General features: G+C 41.2%; 1 protein-coding gene across 1 annotated transcript; it reads left to right on the top strand.

Moving 5' to 3' along the window:
* The first annotated feature begins 5,450 nt into the window (after positions 1-5,450).
* LOC133652565 (uncharacterized) lies at positions 5,451-10,691 on the top strand. Its single transcript, XM_062051457.1, has 11 exons — positions 5,451-5,535; positions 5,604-5,758; positions 6,815-6,925; positions 7,046-7,160; positions 7,337-8,187; positions 8,356-8,542; positions 8,658-8,906; positions 9,072-9,196; positions 9,564-9,610; positions 9,695-9,843; positions 9,971-10,691. The coding sequence occupies exons 1-11, from the start codon at positions 5,466-5,468 to the stop codon at positions 10,156-10,158; spliced, it is 2,247 nt and encodes a 748-aa protein (XP_061907441.1). The 5' UTR covers positions 5,451-5,465; the 3' UTR covers positions 10,159-10,691.
* Positions 10,692-17,190: the final 6,499 nt, after the last annotated feature.

Consider the following 17,190-nt stretch of genomic DNA (forward strand, 5'->3'; position numbering starts at 1 on the left):
ATGTATATATATATATATATATATATATATATATATATATATATATATATATATATATATATATATATATATATATATATATATATCATACTTGCCAACCTTGAGACCTCCAATATCGGGAGGTGGTGGGGGGGTGGGGGGGTGGGGGGGGGTGGGGGGGCGTGGTTAAGAGGAGAGTATATTTACAGCTAGAATTCACCAACTCAAGTATTTCATGTATATATAAATACTTGACTTTCAGTGAATTCTAGCTCTATATATATATATATATATATATATATATATATATATATATATATATATATATATATATATATATATATATATATATATATATATATATATATATATATATATATTTGACGGTCCACAACTGTATGTGGCAAAATGCAGCTCCACAATGCTGTCGCTTCAACATATCACTGGCACCAGGTGGATTATGAATTCCTTTTATTACAGTGTCCTGCAAAACAGTGCAAATTGGGAGACTGTGAGTCCACTTGGGTCACGGGATTATCAATTGGAAGGCGTCACAGTTCTGAGCACTTCCCGCAGGTAAAGTACATACCACTTCTCGCCAGCAACAAGCGCTGTTGCAACACTTAATTCATAATTTAATCAAGCATAATGAGCGTCTGTTTCTACACCGTTACATATATATATATATATATATATATATATATATATATATATATATATATATATATATATATATATATATATATATATATATTGATTTTATTATATAAATAAAAGAAATACTTGAATTTTAGTGTTCATTTATTTACACTTATACACACACACACAACACTTATCTACTCATTGTTGTACTTCAAAGTACAATGCTTTGTTAAGTGTTGAATTGTCTATCCTCTTTCTATTCTCTGTCACTATTTTTCTAACCATGCTGAACACCCTCTCTGATGATGCATTGCTGTGTGGCACGCACAAAAGTGCTTTCATCAAATGCACGAGAGTGTGGAATCTTCCATCTCTCCCTAGCATGGTCCAAAACCGGTCAATCCTTGCTTCCTGGGGAAGATCTTCCCTGGCAAGCAATTGGTACTCCAGTACTTGTACCCGGAGGCTGGTCAGGTCCAATCGCAGCTGCGGCAGACTTTTTTTTTTTTGGAGCGTGGCCTCCAGCTCCGGCTGAATACCGGGAGTTTGTCGGGAGAAAATCTCTGTCGGGAGGTTTGTCGGGAGAGGCGCTGAATATCGGGATTCTCCCGCTAAAAACGGGAGGGTTGGCAAGTATGCTATATATATATATATATATATATATATATATATATATATATATATATATATATATATATATATATATATATATATATATTTTTTTATTTTTTTATTTTTTTTAAACAAACTAAAATGTCTAGTGCAGAATAACTAAACAAAAGGAACAAATACTATTGGCTCCCATTTAAATCATTTGTGTTTTGCCCTCAAAGCCTTCCTGTATGCAGACACTAACTCTCTGAGTTTGTAAACAATAACAAAAACACACCAAAAAAAATATGTTTGTAATAATAACAATACAAATATCAATCCAATCACTTTAGTTTCTTTTACATACTGATACTATACTAGGAATCGATAATATCGACATATGAACGGATCACCTCTAGCTTCTTAGCTTAGTTTAGCTTATTGTGTCAAACTGCTGGAGGTGTGTTGCATTCTTGGCCATTCCTCTAGTCCGGGGGTCAGCAACCCGTGGCTCTCGAGCCGCGTGCGGCTCTTTAGCGCGGCTCTAGTGGCTTCCTGGAGCATTTTAATAAAAGGATTGAAAATGGAAAAATAAATGTTTCGTTTTAGTATGGTTTTTGTTTGAGGACAAACATGACACAAATATTCCCAATTGTTAGAAAGCCCACTGTTTAACATGTTTGTGTGTATGCTTCACTGATGAGAGTATTTGGTGAACATCGTTTTGTTCTACTAATTTCGGCGGTTCTTGAACTCAGCATAGTGTGGACTGTGATGCAACAGTTTCTTACATGTAAAATCTTCCACTCCTTCTTTGTCTCATTTTGTCCACCAAATGTTTTATACTGTTTGTGAATGCACAAAAGTGCACTTTGTTGATGTTATTGACTTGTTGGAGTGCTAATCAGGCATATTTGGTCAGTGCATGACTGCAAGCTAATCAATGCTAACATGTTATTTAGGCTAGCTGTATGTACATATTGCATCCTTATGCCTATTTTTTTTATAGTAAGCTAATATAGCTAATAGGGACACTTACACCGTGTGTTGCCTTCATTATAACACTTACATGGGACTTTTAAAGTAATTTTGATAGTAGGCTATTATAGCTAATATAGACACTTACATCATGTGCTGTCTTCATTATAACACTTAAATAAGACTTTAAGTCATTTTGATAGTAGGCTATTATAGCTAATATAGACACTTACGTCATGTGTTGCCTTCATTAAAAGACTTATATACGGTTTTTCATTTTTTGTGGCTCCAGACAGATTTGTTTTTTGTATTTTTGGTCCAATATGGCTCTTTCAACGTTTTGGGTTACCGACCCCTGCTCTAGACCTCCAGTGACAATGGTACTTGGAAAAGACTTCCCGCCATGCTGGTGAGGATTAGGACTTTATTTTTTACTGAGCCAGCAAAAGGTTTAACTCAACAGTTTAAAAAAAATCGGGATTTTTTTTAAAGTGTCAAAAAGTCTGAATTGTTTTTGCCAAAAAGTCAGGATTTTTTGTAAGTGTCAAAAAGTCTGAATTTTTTTGGTCAAAAAGTCTGGATTTTTTCTAAGTGTCAAAAAGTTGGGAGGGGGGGATCAATCCGATGCTGGGTCTTTGCGTGTCCAGAAAAACCTTGTGTGTGTGTGTGTGTGCTGATTCGAGCAAAAGTCTGGCATGAGACAAAATGAATTTGTACACGACGCCTGTGCCAGACTTTCATACACGTCTTTATACCTACCTCACTTCAACTAGACCTCCTCGGCCTACAGACAGGTGGACGGCACGCGTAATGGCAGAATGGCCTGGTGGGCGATATTGATTCAATGTCTACTGTACTCTGAGAGAGAGAGAGGAGGCCAACGGCACTTTTCCTACAAGGCTAACTATGGACCAATCTCATCACACGTTCTCTCAGGGGACATAAGCATTCTCCTTTTTCTTTTTCCTTTTTTACCTTCTATACCTTTCCCTTTCCCTCCCACTTCATGCGTTGCTTTTGTTCTCTCTTTCATTTTTATTCTGTTTAAGAAAATAAAAAAAAACAAGGTCGACAAAGGTTGTCCTCCCTGCAGTCAAAAGAGGAAAGGGGGGCGGGGTACAGATAGCTCTCTGGAAGACAGGCCTGAGAGCCGAGATATCCCACAATGCAGCTGATAAGAAAGTGGGCCATATAACCTTTGGTGGCCACGTGACGGGAATGCAGACGGTAAATGGTGATGTGCGCTGGATGGGGATGGGGAGGGAAGATGCTTTGGCGGCTGCTGAGGTTGCTGCACTTGAAAGATGAAGTCAAAGTCAGGGAGGGAGGATGAAGAAGGAAGGTGGTGATAAACTGAAGAAGATGTTAGGTGCCAGAGAGAGGGAGACAGGGCGGGTGAAAAGAGAGGAAAAGAGATAAGAGCAGCTAAAAGGATAGTGCAGAAGTGCAGAAAAGCAATGTGTATCATAACTCACAGAAATACAATTGATCTGCCTTTTCCCCAAAAACTCACCCTGGACTCAGTCAACCAGATATGTGAGACATTAAAATGAATAAAACCATCATATATGGAGAACTTTATTTGGTAGGTTACGTATTATTGACTTTTTTCTATCATAGTGGGTTAACCTACCATCATAGTTAGCAGGGATATGTTAATACTGCTGCCATAGTTTCCATGGAACTTTGTGGAGAGGTGAGGGGTTTATGAGCCATTAAAAACCCATTAACGTTTGGTGTAGATCCAGATAAAAGTGCAGGTGCAGGATTAAAAAAAAAAGTTTTTTCAAGTGAAGATTGCATAGCTTTTAACAAAAAAAAAATACAACTTTCTTCTGATCCAATTAAGCCTTAACTGAACTTAAGTAATGTACATTTTGGAGTGGGAGTGAATAGGCCAAGGAAAAACACATTATATGTTGGTACAGGTCTGGATAAAGATGGGAATCCATGATTTTACAACTGGTTGTTTTATCAGTTCACAATGCTTACATCTTAATGACAAAAAGCCAGATGCAATATGAATACAGTATAGCTATAAATTGTTTTTCTAATTTGATTTAAGACTTGTTAAAGGCCTACTGAAATGAAATGTTCTTATTTAAACGGGGATAGCAGATCCATTCTATGTGTCATACTTGATCATTTTGTGATATTGCTATATTTTTGCTGAAAAGATTTAGTAGAGAACATCGACGATAAAGTTTTGGTCGCTGATAACAAAAGCCTTGCCTGTACCGGAAGTAGCGTGACGTCACAGGTTGAAGGGCTCCTCACATTTGCACATTGTTTACACCAGCAGCGAGAGCAATTCGGACAGAGAAAGCGACGATTACCCCATTAATTTGAGCCAGGATGAAAGATTCGTGGATGAGGTACGTAAGAGTGAAGGATTAGAGTGCAGTGCAGGACGTATCTTTCTTCGCTCTGACCGTAACTTAGGTACAAGGGCTCATTGGATTCCACACTCTCTCCTTTTTCTATTGTGGATCACGGATTTGTATTTTAAACCACCTCGGATACTATATCCCCTTGAAAATGAGAGTCGAGAACGCAAAATGGACATTTACAGTGACTTTTATCTCCATGACATTACATCGGCGAAGCACTTTAGCTACGGAGCTAACGTGATACATTAGGGTACACTTTCCAAATGAGTCAGACTCTGCATTAAAAAAGGTGATACTGCATGATTAGATGAACATACTACTTTGGGCGGTATAGCTCGGTTGGTAGAGCGGCCGTGCCAGCAACTTAAGGGTTGCAGGTTCGATCCCCGCTTCCGCCATCCTAGTCACTGCCGTTGTGTCCTTGGGCAAGACACTTTACCCACCTGCTCCCAGTGCCACCCACACTGGTTTAAAGGCCTACTGAAACCCACTACTACCGACCACGCAGTCTGATAGTTTATATATCAATGATGAAATCTTAACATTGCAACACATGCCAATACGGCCGGGTTAACTTATAAAGTGACATTTAAAATTTCCCGGGAAATATCCGGCTGAAACGTCGCGGTATGATGACGTATGCGCGTGACGAAGGCAGTTGAACGCGTCATCTTGGAATAGGTCCCTCCCAATTTAAACAGCTCTGTTTTAATCGCTAATTTCCACAGTATTCAGGACATCTGTGTTGGTGAATCTTTTGGAAATTTGTTCAATTAACAATGGAGACTGCAAAAAAGAGAGTTGTAGGGAAGCGGTGTGTTGCTGCTGGATGTAGCAACACAAACCAAAACACAACCGGTGTTTCATTGTTTCTTTTCCCAAAAGATGGCGGCCAAGCTTTACTATGGAACAAAGAAGTCAAGCGAACACGGTTGGATTGGACGACACATACGAAGTACAGTGTATTATGCAGCGAACATTTCGAAAGATCATGTTTCGAAGAGGGTCCCTTGCGAATGGCAGAAATGGGAATCAGCACTCGTCGACTCGTGCTGAAGAAAGGTGCGAAGCCAACTATTTTCGATAGACCACGGACAAGTCCGGAGCACCCGACCCCCTCCACAAGCGGACAGACTGGGCACATGAGGTCTGCATTTGCCAAAAGGGAAAGGAAGAGGGTAAGAATCTTGATATCCAGTTTTCATAGTCAGACTACACTGTTCCAATATCCATTTCTTTGTTCTCAATTGTTGAAACCCCCCCACCTCCACACCCCGGATTGTAAATAATGTAAATAATTCAATGTGATTATCTTGTGTGATGACTGTATTATGATGATAGTATATATATGATAGTATATATCTGTATCATGAATCAATTTAAGTGGACCCCGACTTAAACAAGTTGAAAAACTTATTGGGGTGGTACCATTTAGTGGTCAATTGTACGGAATATGTACTTCACTGTGCAACCTACTAATAAAAGTCTCAATCAATCAACCAAAACTAACACACACAGTCATAGACTACTCCAGTGGTTCTCAACCTTTTTTCAGTGATTTTCCCCTGTGAACATTTTTTTAATTCAAGTACCCCCTAATCAGAGCAAAGCATTTTTGGTTGAAAAAAAGAAAAAAAATACAGCACTATGTCATCAGTTTCTGATTTATTAAATTGTATAACAGTGCAAGATATTGCTAATTTGTAGTGGTCTTTCTTGAACTATTTGGAAAAAAAGATATAAAAATAACTAAAAACTTGTTGAAAAATAAACAAGTGATTCAATTATAAATAATATTTTGTACACATAGAAGTAATCATCAACTTAAAGTGCCCTCTTTGGGGATTGTAATAGAGATCCATCTGGATTCATGAACTTAATTCTAAACATTTATTTTGTTGAAGTATTATTCAATAAATATATTTATAAAGGATTTTTGAATTGTTGCTATTTTTATAATATTTAAAAAAAAATCTCTCGTACCCCTTGGCATACCTTCAAGTATCCCCAAGGGTATGCGTACCCCCATTTGAGAACCACTGGACTACTCCATGAACAATGAAATAAATTAACAATAAAATAGTCTACATATAATTATTGCTTCAAGTTCTAGTCAAGTTCTTCTGCAGTATAAAGTATCGTACATTTACTGACATTACTGTCAATAGTGTCAATACTGTCAATAGATTACAATAGACAATAATATAAAGTATTGTACATTTGTACATTTACAGACAATAGATCAGATCATGGACAGTACGACTACGGCATCAGTGGCGGATGCGGTGGATGAACCAATGGCAATGGCACTAGATTTGCCTGATGAGGAGGGCGATCAAGATCAGGTTCGATTTGTTTTCCTAATCAATGTTCAAATGGATTACAGTTCAAGCCCAATCCAAAAGTATTCATAATTAATGTAAATGAGGTATCCATATTACATGTAGCTGTTTCTCCATTTCCAGGGAAATACAAGAGAACAAGGATGCCAGACGGACTGGGTACCGATTGGGACAGCACCAACAGCAATGACCAGTAGCAAGAGCACCCAAACAGGGAAAATACATCATAGATCAAAGGGTATGTCTATTTCGGTGACGAACATGATTCTGCACATCACAGTACACATTGCACGCTGCCTGTGCAGAGTAGAGTAGACAGATGAATTAGGTGATTCAAAGACAATAATTATTATGTGATTCTAGTTTAATTTTAACAGATTATATAAAACAACTTGTGCTTGATTTTATTGCTAGGACACCAGGTGACCCCAGATATCCTCGAGAGGGTTAGAGCTCGGCCGGCCAGGGTTAGTGAAGTCCCATTGTCAAGTGTAGCAGCTCCATCTGACAGCCCCGAGATGCAGACTAACATAGCAGCTCCAGGTGTGTCTGGAATGCAAGCCAAGCTACGACCACCTCCTGCATTGTTTGATGAAGGACCAGCATCAAGTCCCACTGCGCCTTTTGTTGGTGGTTCTTCCGATGACAGCTATGTGCCGAGTGAGTCAACGACATCGGATCCGTGTCAATCTGACGGGTCGCCAGATCGCCCATGTACTCACCAGATGCATGAAGAGGGCTGCCACAAGGAACCGAAGTACATCATCTTTGAGTCGTGCCTCCAGAGTCTCGTCAAGTGGTGTCACTGTCCAGTCTGTGGCAGCCAGGACATAAGCCCTTCTTGGGATTCGAACGGTACACAGCTGACCATGACTCTTCAATGTGCATCATGTGACCAGAGGAGTAGTTGGAGCAGCCAGCCAAACATTGGCCCTTATGCCGCGGGCAACATCCTGCTGTCTGCTGGCATCCTCTTCGCTGGGGCATCTTCTGGCAAGGTGTTGCAAGTGCTGAACAGCATCGGAGTGGTCACGTATGTGAAGAGGACATTTTTCAACCACCAGGAGCTCATCCTGCAGCCAGCCATCAAAAAGGTGTGGGAGGAACAGCAACGGACGCACCTCACCATGCTGCAGGTGGAAGGCCGACCCCTCGTCCTTGGTGGTGATGGGCGAGCAGACAGTCCGGGACACAGCGCCAAGTTCGGTACCTACACCACAATGGAGCTTGTGGCCAATGTGGTTCTCGACCTTCAGGTTGTACAGGTACGACCATATAATCTCACTAAAACACTAGTAACACAATAAGCAGATAAGGGATTTTCCAGAATTATCCTAGTAAATTTGTCTAATAACATTAACCATTTCAATGTATACTAAGCCCCTTTTTCATTTTTTTCTTTGCTCATTCCTTTTCTGTTATATATATTTCAGAGCAACGAATGTCTTGGCAGCTACCATATGGAGATGGAAGGACTGAAGAGGATGGTGGAACTGCTGATCAGCTGGGACCTGGATGTCGGGGTGCTGGTGACAGACAGACACAGACAGATCGCTAAATGGATTCGTGAAAACATGCCCAATACACGGCACTGCTATGACATCTGGCATGTTGCAAAATGTTAGTTGGATTATTTGTATGCATGACAAGTTGTGAAGTAGTGTGTACATATCAGTGATCAGATGAATGCGATATTGTATTTAATCCACAAATTTCTGTTTTTTTCTGTTTGTAGCCATCAGAAAGAAACTGAAGGCCATCGCCAAGCATAAGGACTGTGAAGACCTGAAGCCCTGGGTGCAAAGTATAATCAACCACCTCTACTGGGCAGCAGTGTCTACACCGCCTGGAGAGGGGGAACTTCTGGTTGCCAAGTGGAAGTCTGTGGAGCGACACATTCAGAACATCCACAAGGACCATGGCGACCTCTTCCCAATTTGTACTCATGGACAACTGCAACGGCAAAAGAAATGGCTCAAACAAAGTGAGTAGGCAAATAAGTTGCCCGAAAGCAGTGAGGGACTAGCAGTATTTTCCTGCACATCTTTTGAAAGTCAAAAAATTCAGATAAACTTGTAAGTAAATAACCAGTTTAAGTTGACTGGAACATTTTTGTAGAAACGTTGTTCTATTTTAAATTTATGTTTAGGTTCACGCTCAGCAGTGAAACTGGAGGAGGTGGTCAACAACAAGTCCCTGCTAAAAGATATCGCCATGCTGTCGGGTGAACACCAGACTTCCAAGGTGGAGGCGTTCCATAGCCTTATCATACAGGTGAGAATTAGACTGATCGCCTGTAGGTGGTGTCGGTGGTTACCACCTGCCACTAGGACTTTGGTGGCCAGGGAGCAAAATACTAGAGCATACTAAATGAAGCCTTGATACAGTCAGTGTAAGCAAGAGAATGTTGGAGGTCCAACATAGTGGCTGGCATCTTGGTGAGAAAGATTGCAAACAATTCTGGCGTGGTCTTAACATTGAAAACAAAACAGCTTCATTACTGCAGGAGATCAAGCTTTAATAGCTGACTATTAACAGTTTAATACACAAACATTTGTATTCAAATTTACAAACAATTTATAAATTTACACACACATTGTATGGACGCATGACTGAATAAAGTGTCTTTTATCTTATACAGTTCGCACCGAAAATGTATGTCTTCTCATACATCGGAATGCTGTGCAGGTATGTTTCCACACTAATCTAAGTGTCACTAGTGTGTGCCATACTTTAGTACTAATTATTACATTATTCTGTTACCACACCTAGGAACCTGCTTGCTGGGCTGCACTGGAACGAAAATTCGAGCCGCCCTATAGCCACTACACAAGCGGGTGCTGAGCGCTATGCAGTACGCTACCCGAAGTATAAAGCAGGGGGCCATGTGGTCAAGAAAATCGCGACAGAGCCAACATACCGTAAGTGTAGAGGACACAAAACATGTAAACACTTGACACTTTGTATCATGATAATAATACTGTCAAGTTTCACTCTCCATGAGTATATTATGTTGTGAGCAGGAACATGTACAATTGTATTTTGCAGGCTACGTAGATGACTTGATCAGGGAGGTTGTTGCTGGCTGCAGACAGACCCCTGACGAGAGAACACCACTCAGCGTCACTGTGGATGTGCCTCCCTTCCTCTGCGATGAACTGGAGAAGCCAGACAAGGAGGAAGCCATCGCCAAGCACAGGAGTCGCTTCGGTAAGTGTGAAATGCCCTCCCGGTAACAGTTAGAGATGCTACCTCAGTAGAAGCATTTAAGTCCCATCTTAAAACTCATTTGTATACTCTAGCCTTTAAATAGACCCCCTTTTTAGACCAGTTGATCTGCCGTTTCTTTTCTTTTCTCCTCTGCCCCCCCCCCCACGTGGAGGGGTTATTCCGGTGACCATGGATAAAGTGCTGGCTGTCCAGAGTTGGGACCCGGGGTATACCGCTCGCCTGTGCATCGGTTGGGGACATCTGCGCTGCTGACCCGTCTCCGCTCGGGGTGGCCTCCTGCTGGCTCCACTGGACCCTCACTAATATGTTAGACCCACTCGACATCCATTGCTTTCGGTCTCCCCTAGAGGGGGGGGGTTACCCACATATGCGGTCCTCTCCAAGGTTTCTCATAGTCATTCACATCGACGTCCTACTGGGGTGAGTTTTCCTTGCCCGTGTGTGGGCTCTGTACCGAGGATGTCGTTGTGGCTTGTACAGCCCTTTGAGACATTTGTGATTTAGTGCTATATAAATAAACATTGATTGATTGACTGATTGATTGATTGATTGATTTTATTGATTAAGTACAGTGGCCATGTAGATTCTGTTGCAGTCACTGCACGTCTTGGAACCCCGTGTAGTCCATCGATGGGAATGTTGTCCTAATCTTATGTACTACACAAGCTGGTAGTACCACCCTTATGTCCTTTCCCAGATATCCCCAGCAGAAGCGGACAAACTGTCGATAGGCTGTGTGTCGTCTCCGCCTGCAAGTAGCAAATGATGGCAGCTGTTATTATCCGGACATGGATACACAGTGACTCACTGTTCTCTGAGATTCAAAAGACATTGTCATGCATTCTATTCATTTGTCATTTACTGTTGCAGTAAATTGTAAATATTGTTGACATCTACGGTCCATCTATGTAATACTTCTATGATATATAATGTCATGTGCATTGTAGCACAGTACATTTCACAGAATAAGAATAAGATAAGAAAGTGCTCATTCTGACTTATCTTCCAAAGGTTGATAGAATAAAGAATTATTTAAACTTATTAGTGCCTCACTCATTTTGCTGTTGCTGCAGCATGCCATATTGCTGTTTGTAGGCGTTATACGCTGTCTGCAGCACCCATTCATCCAGACACACAGATGGAAAGCCATGGTGGTCTATGATGCACGTCTTCACCCCCTCCTCCTCCATCGTTCTGGTCACTGCCTCTATTTCACTACAGCAGACACACTCAGCCACTGTCTCCATGTTCACACAGTTTTGACATGTACACCTGGAAATAGAAATGTTCATAATATTTGTAAATCAATTCATATTATTGACACCTGCAATCTGCAAACATGTGGAATAATTAATATTATCATTGTCTTGTTGTGGATCTTATTAATCTGCATGCATATTTTTAGTATTGCCGGTATATGGAGCTGTGGCCCATAGAAATAATGGGTAATTAATTAGGTTTGACATTGTGTCAATGATAGATACTTAGTGTATAGATAGGCCTGGGGTGTAAGTTGTAACACTAACAGTAACACATTGTGTCAATGATAGATACTTAGTGTATAGATAGGCCTGGGGTGTAAGTTGTAACACTAACAGTAACAGTGCAAGACTAGGCCACAAACTAAAACTAGTCTATAAATAAATAACATATTACCATTCTGTATTCTCAAGGCGATCTATGTCGTGTGCTCCTCCAGCATCAATAGCAGCAGCGTCCTCCTGACCGTCTTCATCAGCGTCGGGTTCAAAGCGATATGGCTCTATCCCTCTCACAGCTTCTTCCCTATCTGAATCGCTTCCACTCCCCACTAGTCCTTCACTTGCACTTTCCTCATCCACAAATCTTTCATCCTCGCTCAAATTAATGGAGAAATCGTCGCTATCTCGGTCAGAATCGCTCTCAGATCTGGCGGCCATCATTGCAAACAATAGGGAGCTTTGCGGATATGTTCAATTGTCCACGTCACGCTACTTCCGGTAGGGGCAAGGCTTTTTTTTGTCAGATACCAAAAGTTGCTATCTTTATCGTCGTTTTTCTATTCTAAATCCTTTCAGCAAAAATATGGCAATATCGCGAAATGATCAAGTATGACACATAGAATAGATCTGCTATCCCCGTTTAAATAAAAAAATTTCATTTCAGTAGGCCTTTAAATGTAACTTGGATGTTGGGTTTCACAATGTAAAGCGCTTTGAGTCACTTGAGAAAAAGTGCTATATAAATGTAATACACATCACTTTAACCTACCTTTTTTTGTGTTTCCTCATAGCCTGAAGCAGAGGCTGAAAGCGTAACTTAATGTCCAAAGTAAGAACGTCCACCTCGCTGTGACATCACGATGTAGCCAGACAGCAAAACCTCGCAGACAGAGGCATCAAAAACTGCGTGCAAGGTCAGGCCCAAATCCATGAACCTTATGAGTTGACGTGGCATTGTTTATTACGGGTATCCAGCATTTATGAATCAGATAATATGAAATTCATCATAGGTCCCCAGCCAGGTCAGACTCAAATTGACTCATATTGAACTAGCATGGCTACAAAACTGCATTAAAAAGGCTAAAAAACTCATTGAAAGCATACAAAGTAGCACAATAGCTTAAAGCAGCACTGCTGTGCTGACTGAATGAGCACCGGAGAGTAATCAGCCCACCCATAATGGATGTGCTGCCTGGCACAAAATGGCTGCTTTGCAAGGCACACCGTGGGTGGATGAAACGTTCGTACACTAAGACAAGGTTCCTACACCAAAATATACTTTGTCGTACATTGAGGGGTTCATAAATCGAGGTTCCACTGTACATATGCCATACCAGACCTGGGCATTCTGCGGCCCGCGGGCCACATCCGGCCCTTTGTGCGTCCCTGTCCGGCCCGCGTGAGGCCAATCATAAATTACAAAATACATTTTAAAAAGTATCTATGTCGAGTGTGCAATACAACGGTGCTGCTTTTGTTTTGAAAAGCGTTATTTGTATTACTTCCGTGTGGACGTATGCGCGTGTGTGATTGTGAGTGAATGTGAACAGCTTCAATCACATATTACAAAATAAAGTTGAAAAAACATCTATGTCGTGCGCGCAATACAACTGTGCTGATTTTATTTTGAAAAGTGTTATTTATGGGCGTATGTCCGTGTGTAACATGTGAGTGAAGGTGCACAGCGACAAGTGATGCACGGTGTACACCCGAGACGCTAAAAAGAGAAAATTTGATGACAAATGGCGTGTTTTCAACAAGACATGGACTGCCAAGCAACGTTCCCTCTAAGGTGCGTGCCTGCGAAATTGCGCACTGCTCAAGCGTCATCTGCGCACAGCAAATATATGCCGCGCACCAAATCAAATCCCATCTGAATTCTAAACAAAATAAACACATTTATTCTGTGTAATTTTGCAATGCAACTTTGAGTGACAGTGACAACAAGTGGCCCTAACGGTGTTCGTCAACACCGTTCAATTGAACACCGTTCAATTATTGTAACGTCTATCGAAATGCTTCGAGGACAGGAATTATATCGATGACTTTATTGAGCAAAACTGTTTATATTCGGCCATAACCACACCAAAAACATGAGTAAAAAACTTCTATCTCGAAAAACTAGTCATTTTCTGCGGTACAAACCAGGCCAAAACCAACGTGTCATCTGTCACCAACACGCATACCACTAAACCACTGGTGCGTTTATGGCCACACAAAAAGTCGGACAACTCAAACACTACACAAAGTCACACTATGACTCCTCAGTAATACGTGTGCTTATTTTACTGTCATTTATTATTAATGTTAATTTATTTATATTAATCATGGAATGCTGTTACTAGATAAAGTTACAGGAATGCACACTTCATCCTATGCTTACATTTCATTGTGTAACATGAGGATGTTTAAGGGGAACTAAATGTGATCTCTGAAAGGGTTACAAATGTTTTCCAAAGCAGTGCTTTTGGTATAAAGTTAAGTTAGGTTAAATGAAAGTATTATTATTATTATTATTATTATTATTATTATTATTATTATTATTATTATTATTATTATTATTATTTATCTTACGGTATATGTCAAAAATAATATTGAGCAAAATTGATTTGAAATATTGTCGATGTGACCCTCCAGCAGTGCTCAGGTTGCTCATGCGGCCCCCGGTAAAAATTAATTGCCCACCCCTGTGCTATACGGGACGGTATAGCTCGGTTGGTAGAGCGGCCGTGCCAGCAACTTGAGGGTTGCAGGTTCGATCCCCGCTTCCGCCATCCTAGTCACTGCCGTTGTGTCCTTGGGCAAGACACTTTACCCACCTGCTCCCAGTGCCACCCACACTGGTTTAAATGTAACTTAGATATTGGGTTTCACAATGTAAAGCGCTTTGAGTCACTTGAGAAAAAGCGCTATATAAATGTAATTCACTTCACTTCACTATACTGTTTGAGATCATGTTTATGTTTGTTCTTTGAAACATATTAGAATCCCTAGGTCATAATTAGGCAAACTGTTGGAAATTCCACACTGTAGCTTTATGTGATTGTACCGCTTGGGATGCTGCGGTATGCCTACATTCAGCCGCTCCTTTTCCCAGCTGCATGCTAACACATATCAGCATGATGTGCTCCATCGTGGGAATAATTGACCTAGAACAATTATCACAATGACTGCTCTCGCTTTTCTTCTCCTCAATTCCCCTCGTCCGTAGCTAAGCAGACAACTTGCTGTGTCAAAGCAGCCCCGCGTCGCAGAGAAACCCCATAAATGAAGTTCTCTCTATCTCTGGAGAGTCCTTTGCCATTTGTTTTCATTATTTTGACAACCCTTTTTAAAGAGCTCTCCTCTTCAGCCTCACTTTGCTTGTCTGTTTCGATGCTTCTCCCGTGCCTCGTTCTCCCCATTTATGTGGAGCTCATCCTCAGTGAGGTGCAGTGAGGTGTTTCAGTCACAGTTCTCTGCCCAGAAGACACGAGGAAGGTGGTGGGGGCTTGGGAAGGCCCTTCCCCACCAAGTCAAATAGGCTCCTACTACATTACCTTTGTCTCTTCCTTCTTGTGCATGGGAAGCATTTGGAGATTCTGGATCGGTCCAACGTTGGTTAGGCTTCACTTGGACCACAAGGGTTGGGTTATTGCTCACAGATTATAGATGTGGTCTCATTTGGAATTTACCACATGCTATGCATGTAAACGTGTATGTAATTTGCATTGTTTAGCTGTTTCTTGTGGCTCGTGGGGCCAAGCTCGTCCAATCATAGGATGTAAACAAGCTGTAACCAGCTACAGGAGGAAACCATTGACCAAGTTGTCCATTTTTGGGCACTGTAGCGCAAAAACATTTCAAAGTTGTTTGCTTTGAAGGAAGAATGATGATGTCCTTTTACCGATTAGTCTGCCATATATATTTTGCTCAGTAAACATTCCTTCCTTAAAGGCCTACTGAAATGATTTTTTTTTATTTAATCGGGGATAGCAGATCCATTCTATGTGTCATACTTGATCATTTCGCGATATTGCCATATTTTTGCTGAAAGGATTTAGTATAGAACAACGACAATAAAGTTCGTAACTTTTGGTCTCCGATAAAAAAAAGCCTTGCCCCTACCGGAAGTAGCGTGACGTCACCGGAGGAAGGGCTGCTCACATTTCCTCATTGTTTACACCAGCAGCGAGAGCGATTCGGACCAAGAAAGCGACGATTACCCCATTAATTTGAGCGAGGATGAAAGATTCGTGGATGAGGAACGTGAAAGTGAAGGACGAGCGTGCAGTGCAGGACGTATCTTTTTTCGCTCTGACCGTAACTTAGGTACAAGGGTTCATTGGATTCCACACTCTCTCCTTCTTTTATTGTGGATCACGGATTTGTATTTCAAACCACCTCGGATACTATATCCTCTTGAAAATGAGAGTCGAGAACGCGAAATGGACATTCACAGTGACTTTTATCTCCGCGACAATACATTGGTGAAGCACTTTAGCTACTGGGCTAACGTGATAGCATCGGGCTTATGCATGTAGAAACAAAACAAATACGCCCCTGACAGGAAGGATAGACAGAAGATCAACGATACTACCCAACTCTGGACATGTAACTACACGGTTAATGCTTTCCAGCTTGGCGAAGCTTAGCAATGCTGTTGCTAACGACGCCATTGAAGTTAACTTAGCTACGGAACCTCGACAGAGCTATGCTAAAAACATTAGCTCTGCACCTACGCCAGCTCTCATCTGCTCATCACGACCCGTGCTCACCTGCGTTCCAGTGATCGACGGTACGACGAAGGACTTCACCCGATCACTGATGCGGTCGGCGGCCCGGAGACGGAGGAGGTCAAGGTGAGGTCGTTCAGCTAGCGCGTCTGCTATCCTCAAAGTCCTCCTGGTTGTGTTGCTGTAGTCCGCCGCTAATACACCGATCCCACGTACAACTTTCTTCTTTGCAGTCTCCATTGTTCATTAAACAAATTGCAAAAGATTCACCAACACAGATGTCCAGAATACTGTGGAATTTTGAGATGAAAACAGAGCTTTTTGTATTGGATTCAATGGGCTCCAAATACTTCCGCTTCAACAGTTGACATCACGCGCATACGTCATCATATCGAAACGTTTTCAGCCGGAAGTTTGCCGGGAAATTTAAAATTGTACTTTATAAGTTAACCCGGCCGTATTGGCATGTGTTGCAATGTAAAGATTTCATCATTGATATACACTACCGTTCAAAAGTTTGGGGTCACATTGAAATGTCCTTATTTTTTAAGGAAAAGCACTGTACTTTTCAATGAAGATAACTTTAAACTAGTCTTAACTTTAAAGAAATACACTCTATACATTGCTAATGTGGTAAATGACTATTCTAGCTGCAAATGTCTGGTTTTTGGTGCAATATCTACATAGGTGTATGGGGACCCATTTCCAGCAACTATCACTCCAGTGTTCTAATGGTACAATGTGTTTGCTCATTGGCTCAGAAGGCTAATTGATGATTAGAAAACCCTTGTGCAATCATGTTCACACATCTGAAAACAGTTTAGCTCGTTACAGAAGCTAC

This window comes from Entelurus aequoreus, linkage group LG06, assembly GCF_033978785.1.
Source record: "Entelurus aequoreus isolate RoL-2023_Sb linkage group LG06, RoL_Eaeq_v1.1, whole genome shotgun sequence".
Taxonomy (NCBI): Eukaryota; Metazoa; Chordata; class Actinopteri; order Syngnathiformes; family Syngnathidae; genus Entelurus; species Entelurus aequoreus.

What these genes read in the sequence shown, in the direction of transcription:
- LOC133652565 (XM_062051457.1), top strand. Translation starts at nt 5,466, where the DNA reads ATGGCGGCCAAGCTTTACTATGGAACAAAGAAGTCAAGCGAACACGGT. An exon ending in CCAAAAGGGAAAGGAAGAGG is followed by an intron (nt 5,759 to 6,814) that starts GTAAGAATCTTG and finishes GTACATTTACAG; the next exon opens with ACAATAGATCAGATCATGGA. An exon ending in AAAGAAATGGCTCAAACAAA is followed by an intron (nt 8,907 to 9,071) that starts GTGAGTAGGCAA and finishes ATTTATGTTTAG; the next exon opens with GTTCACGCTCAGCAGTGAAA.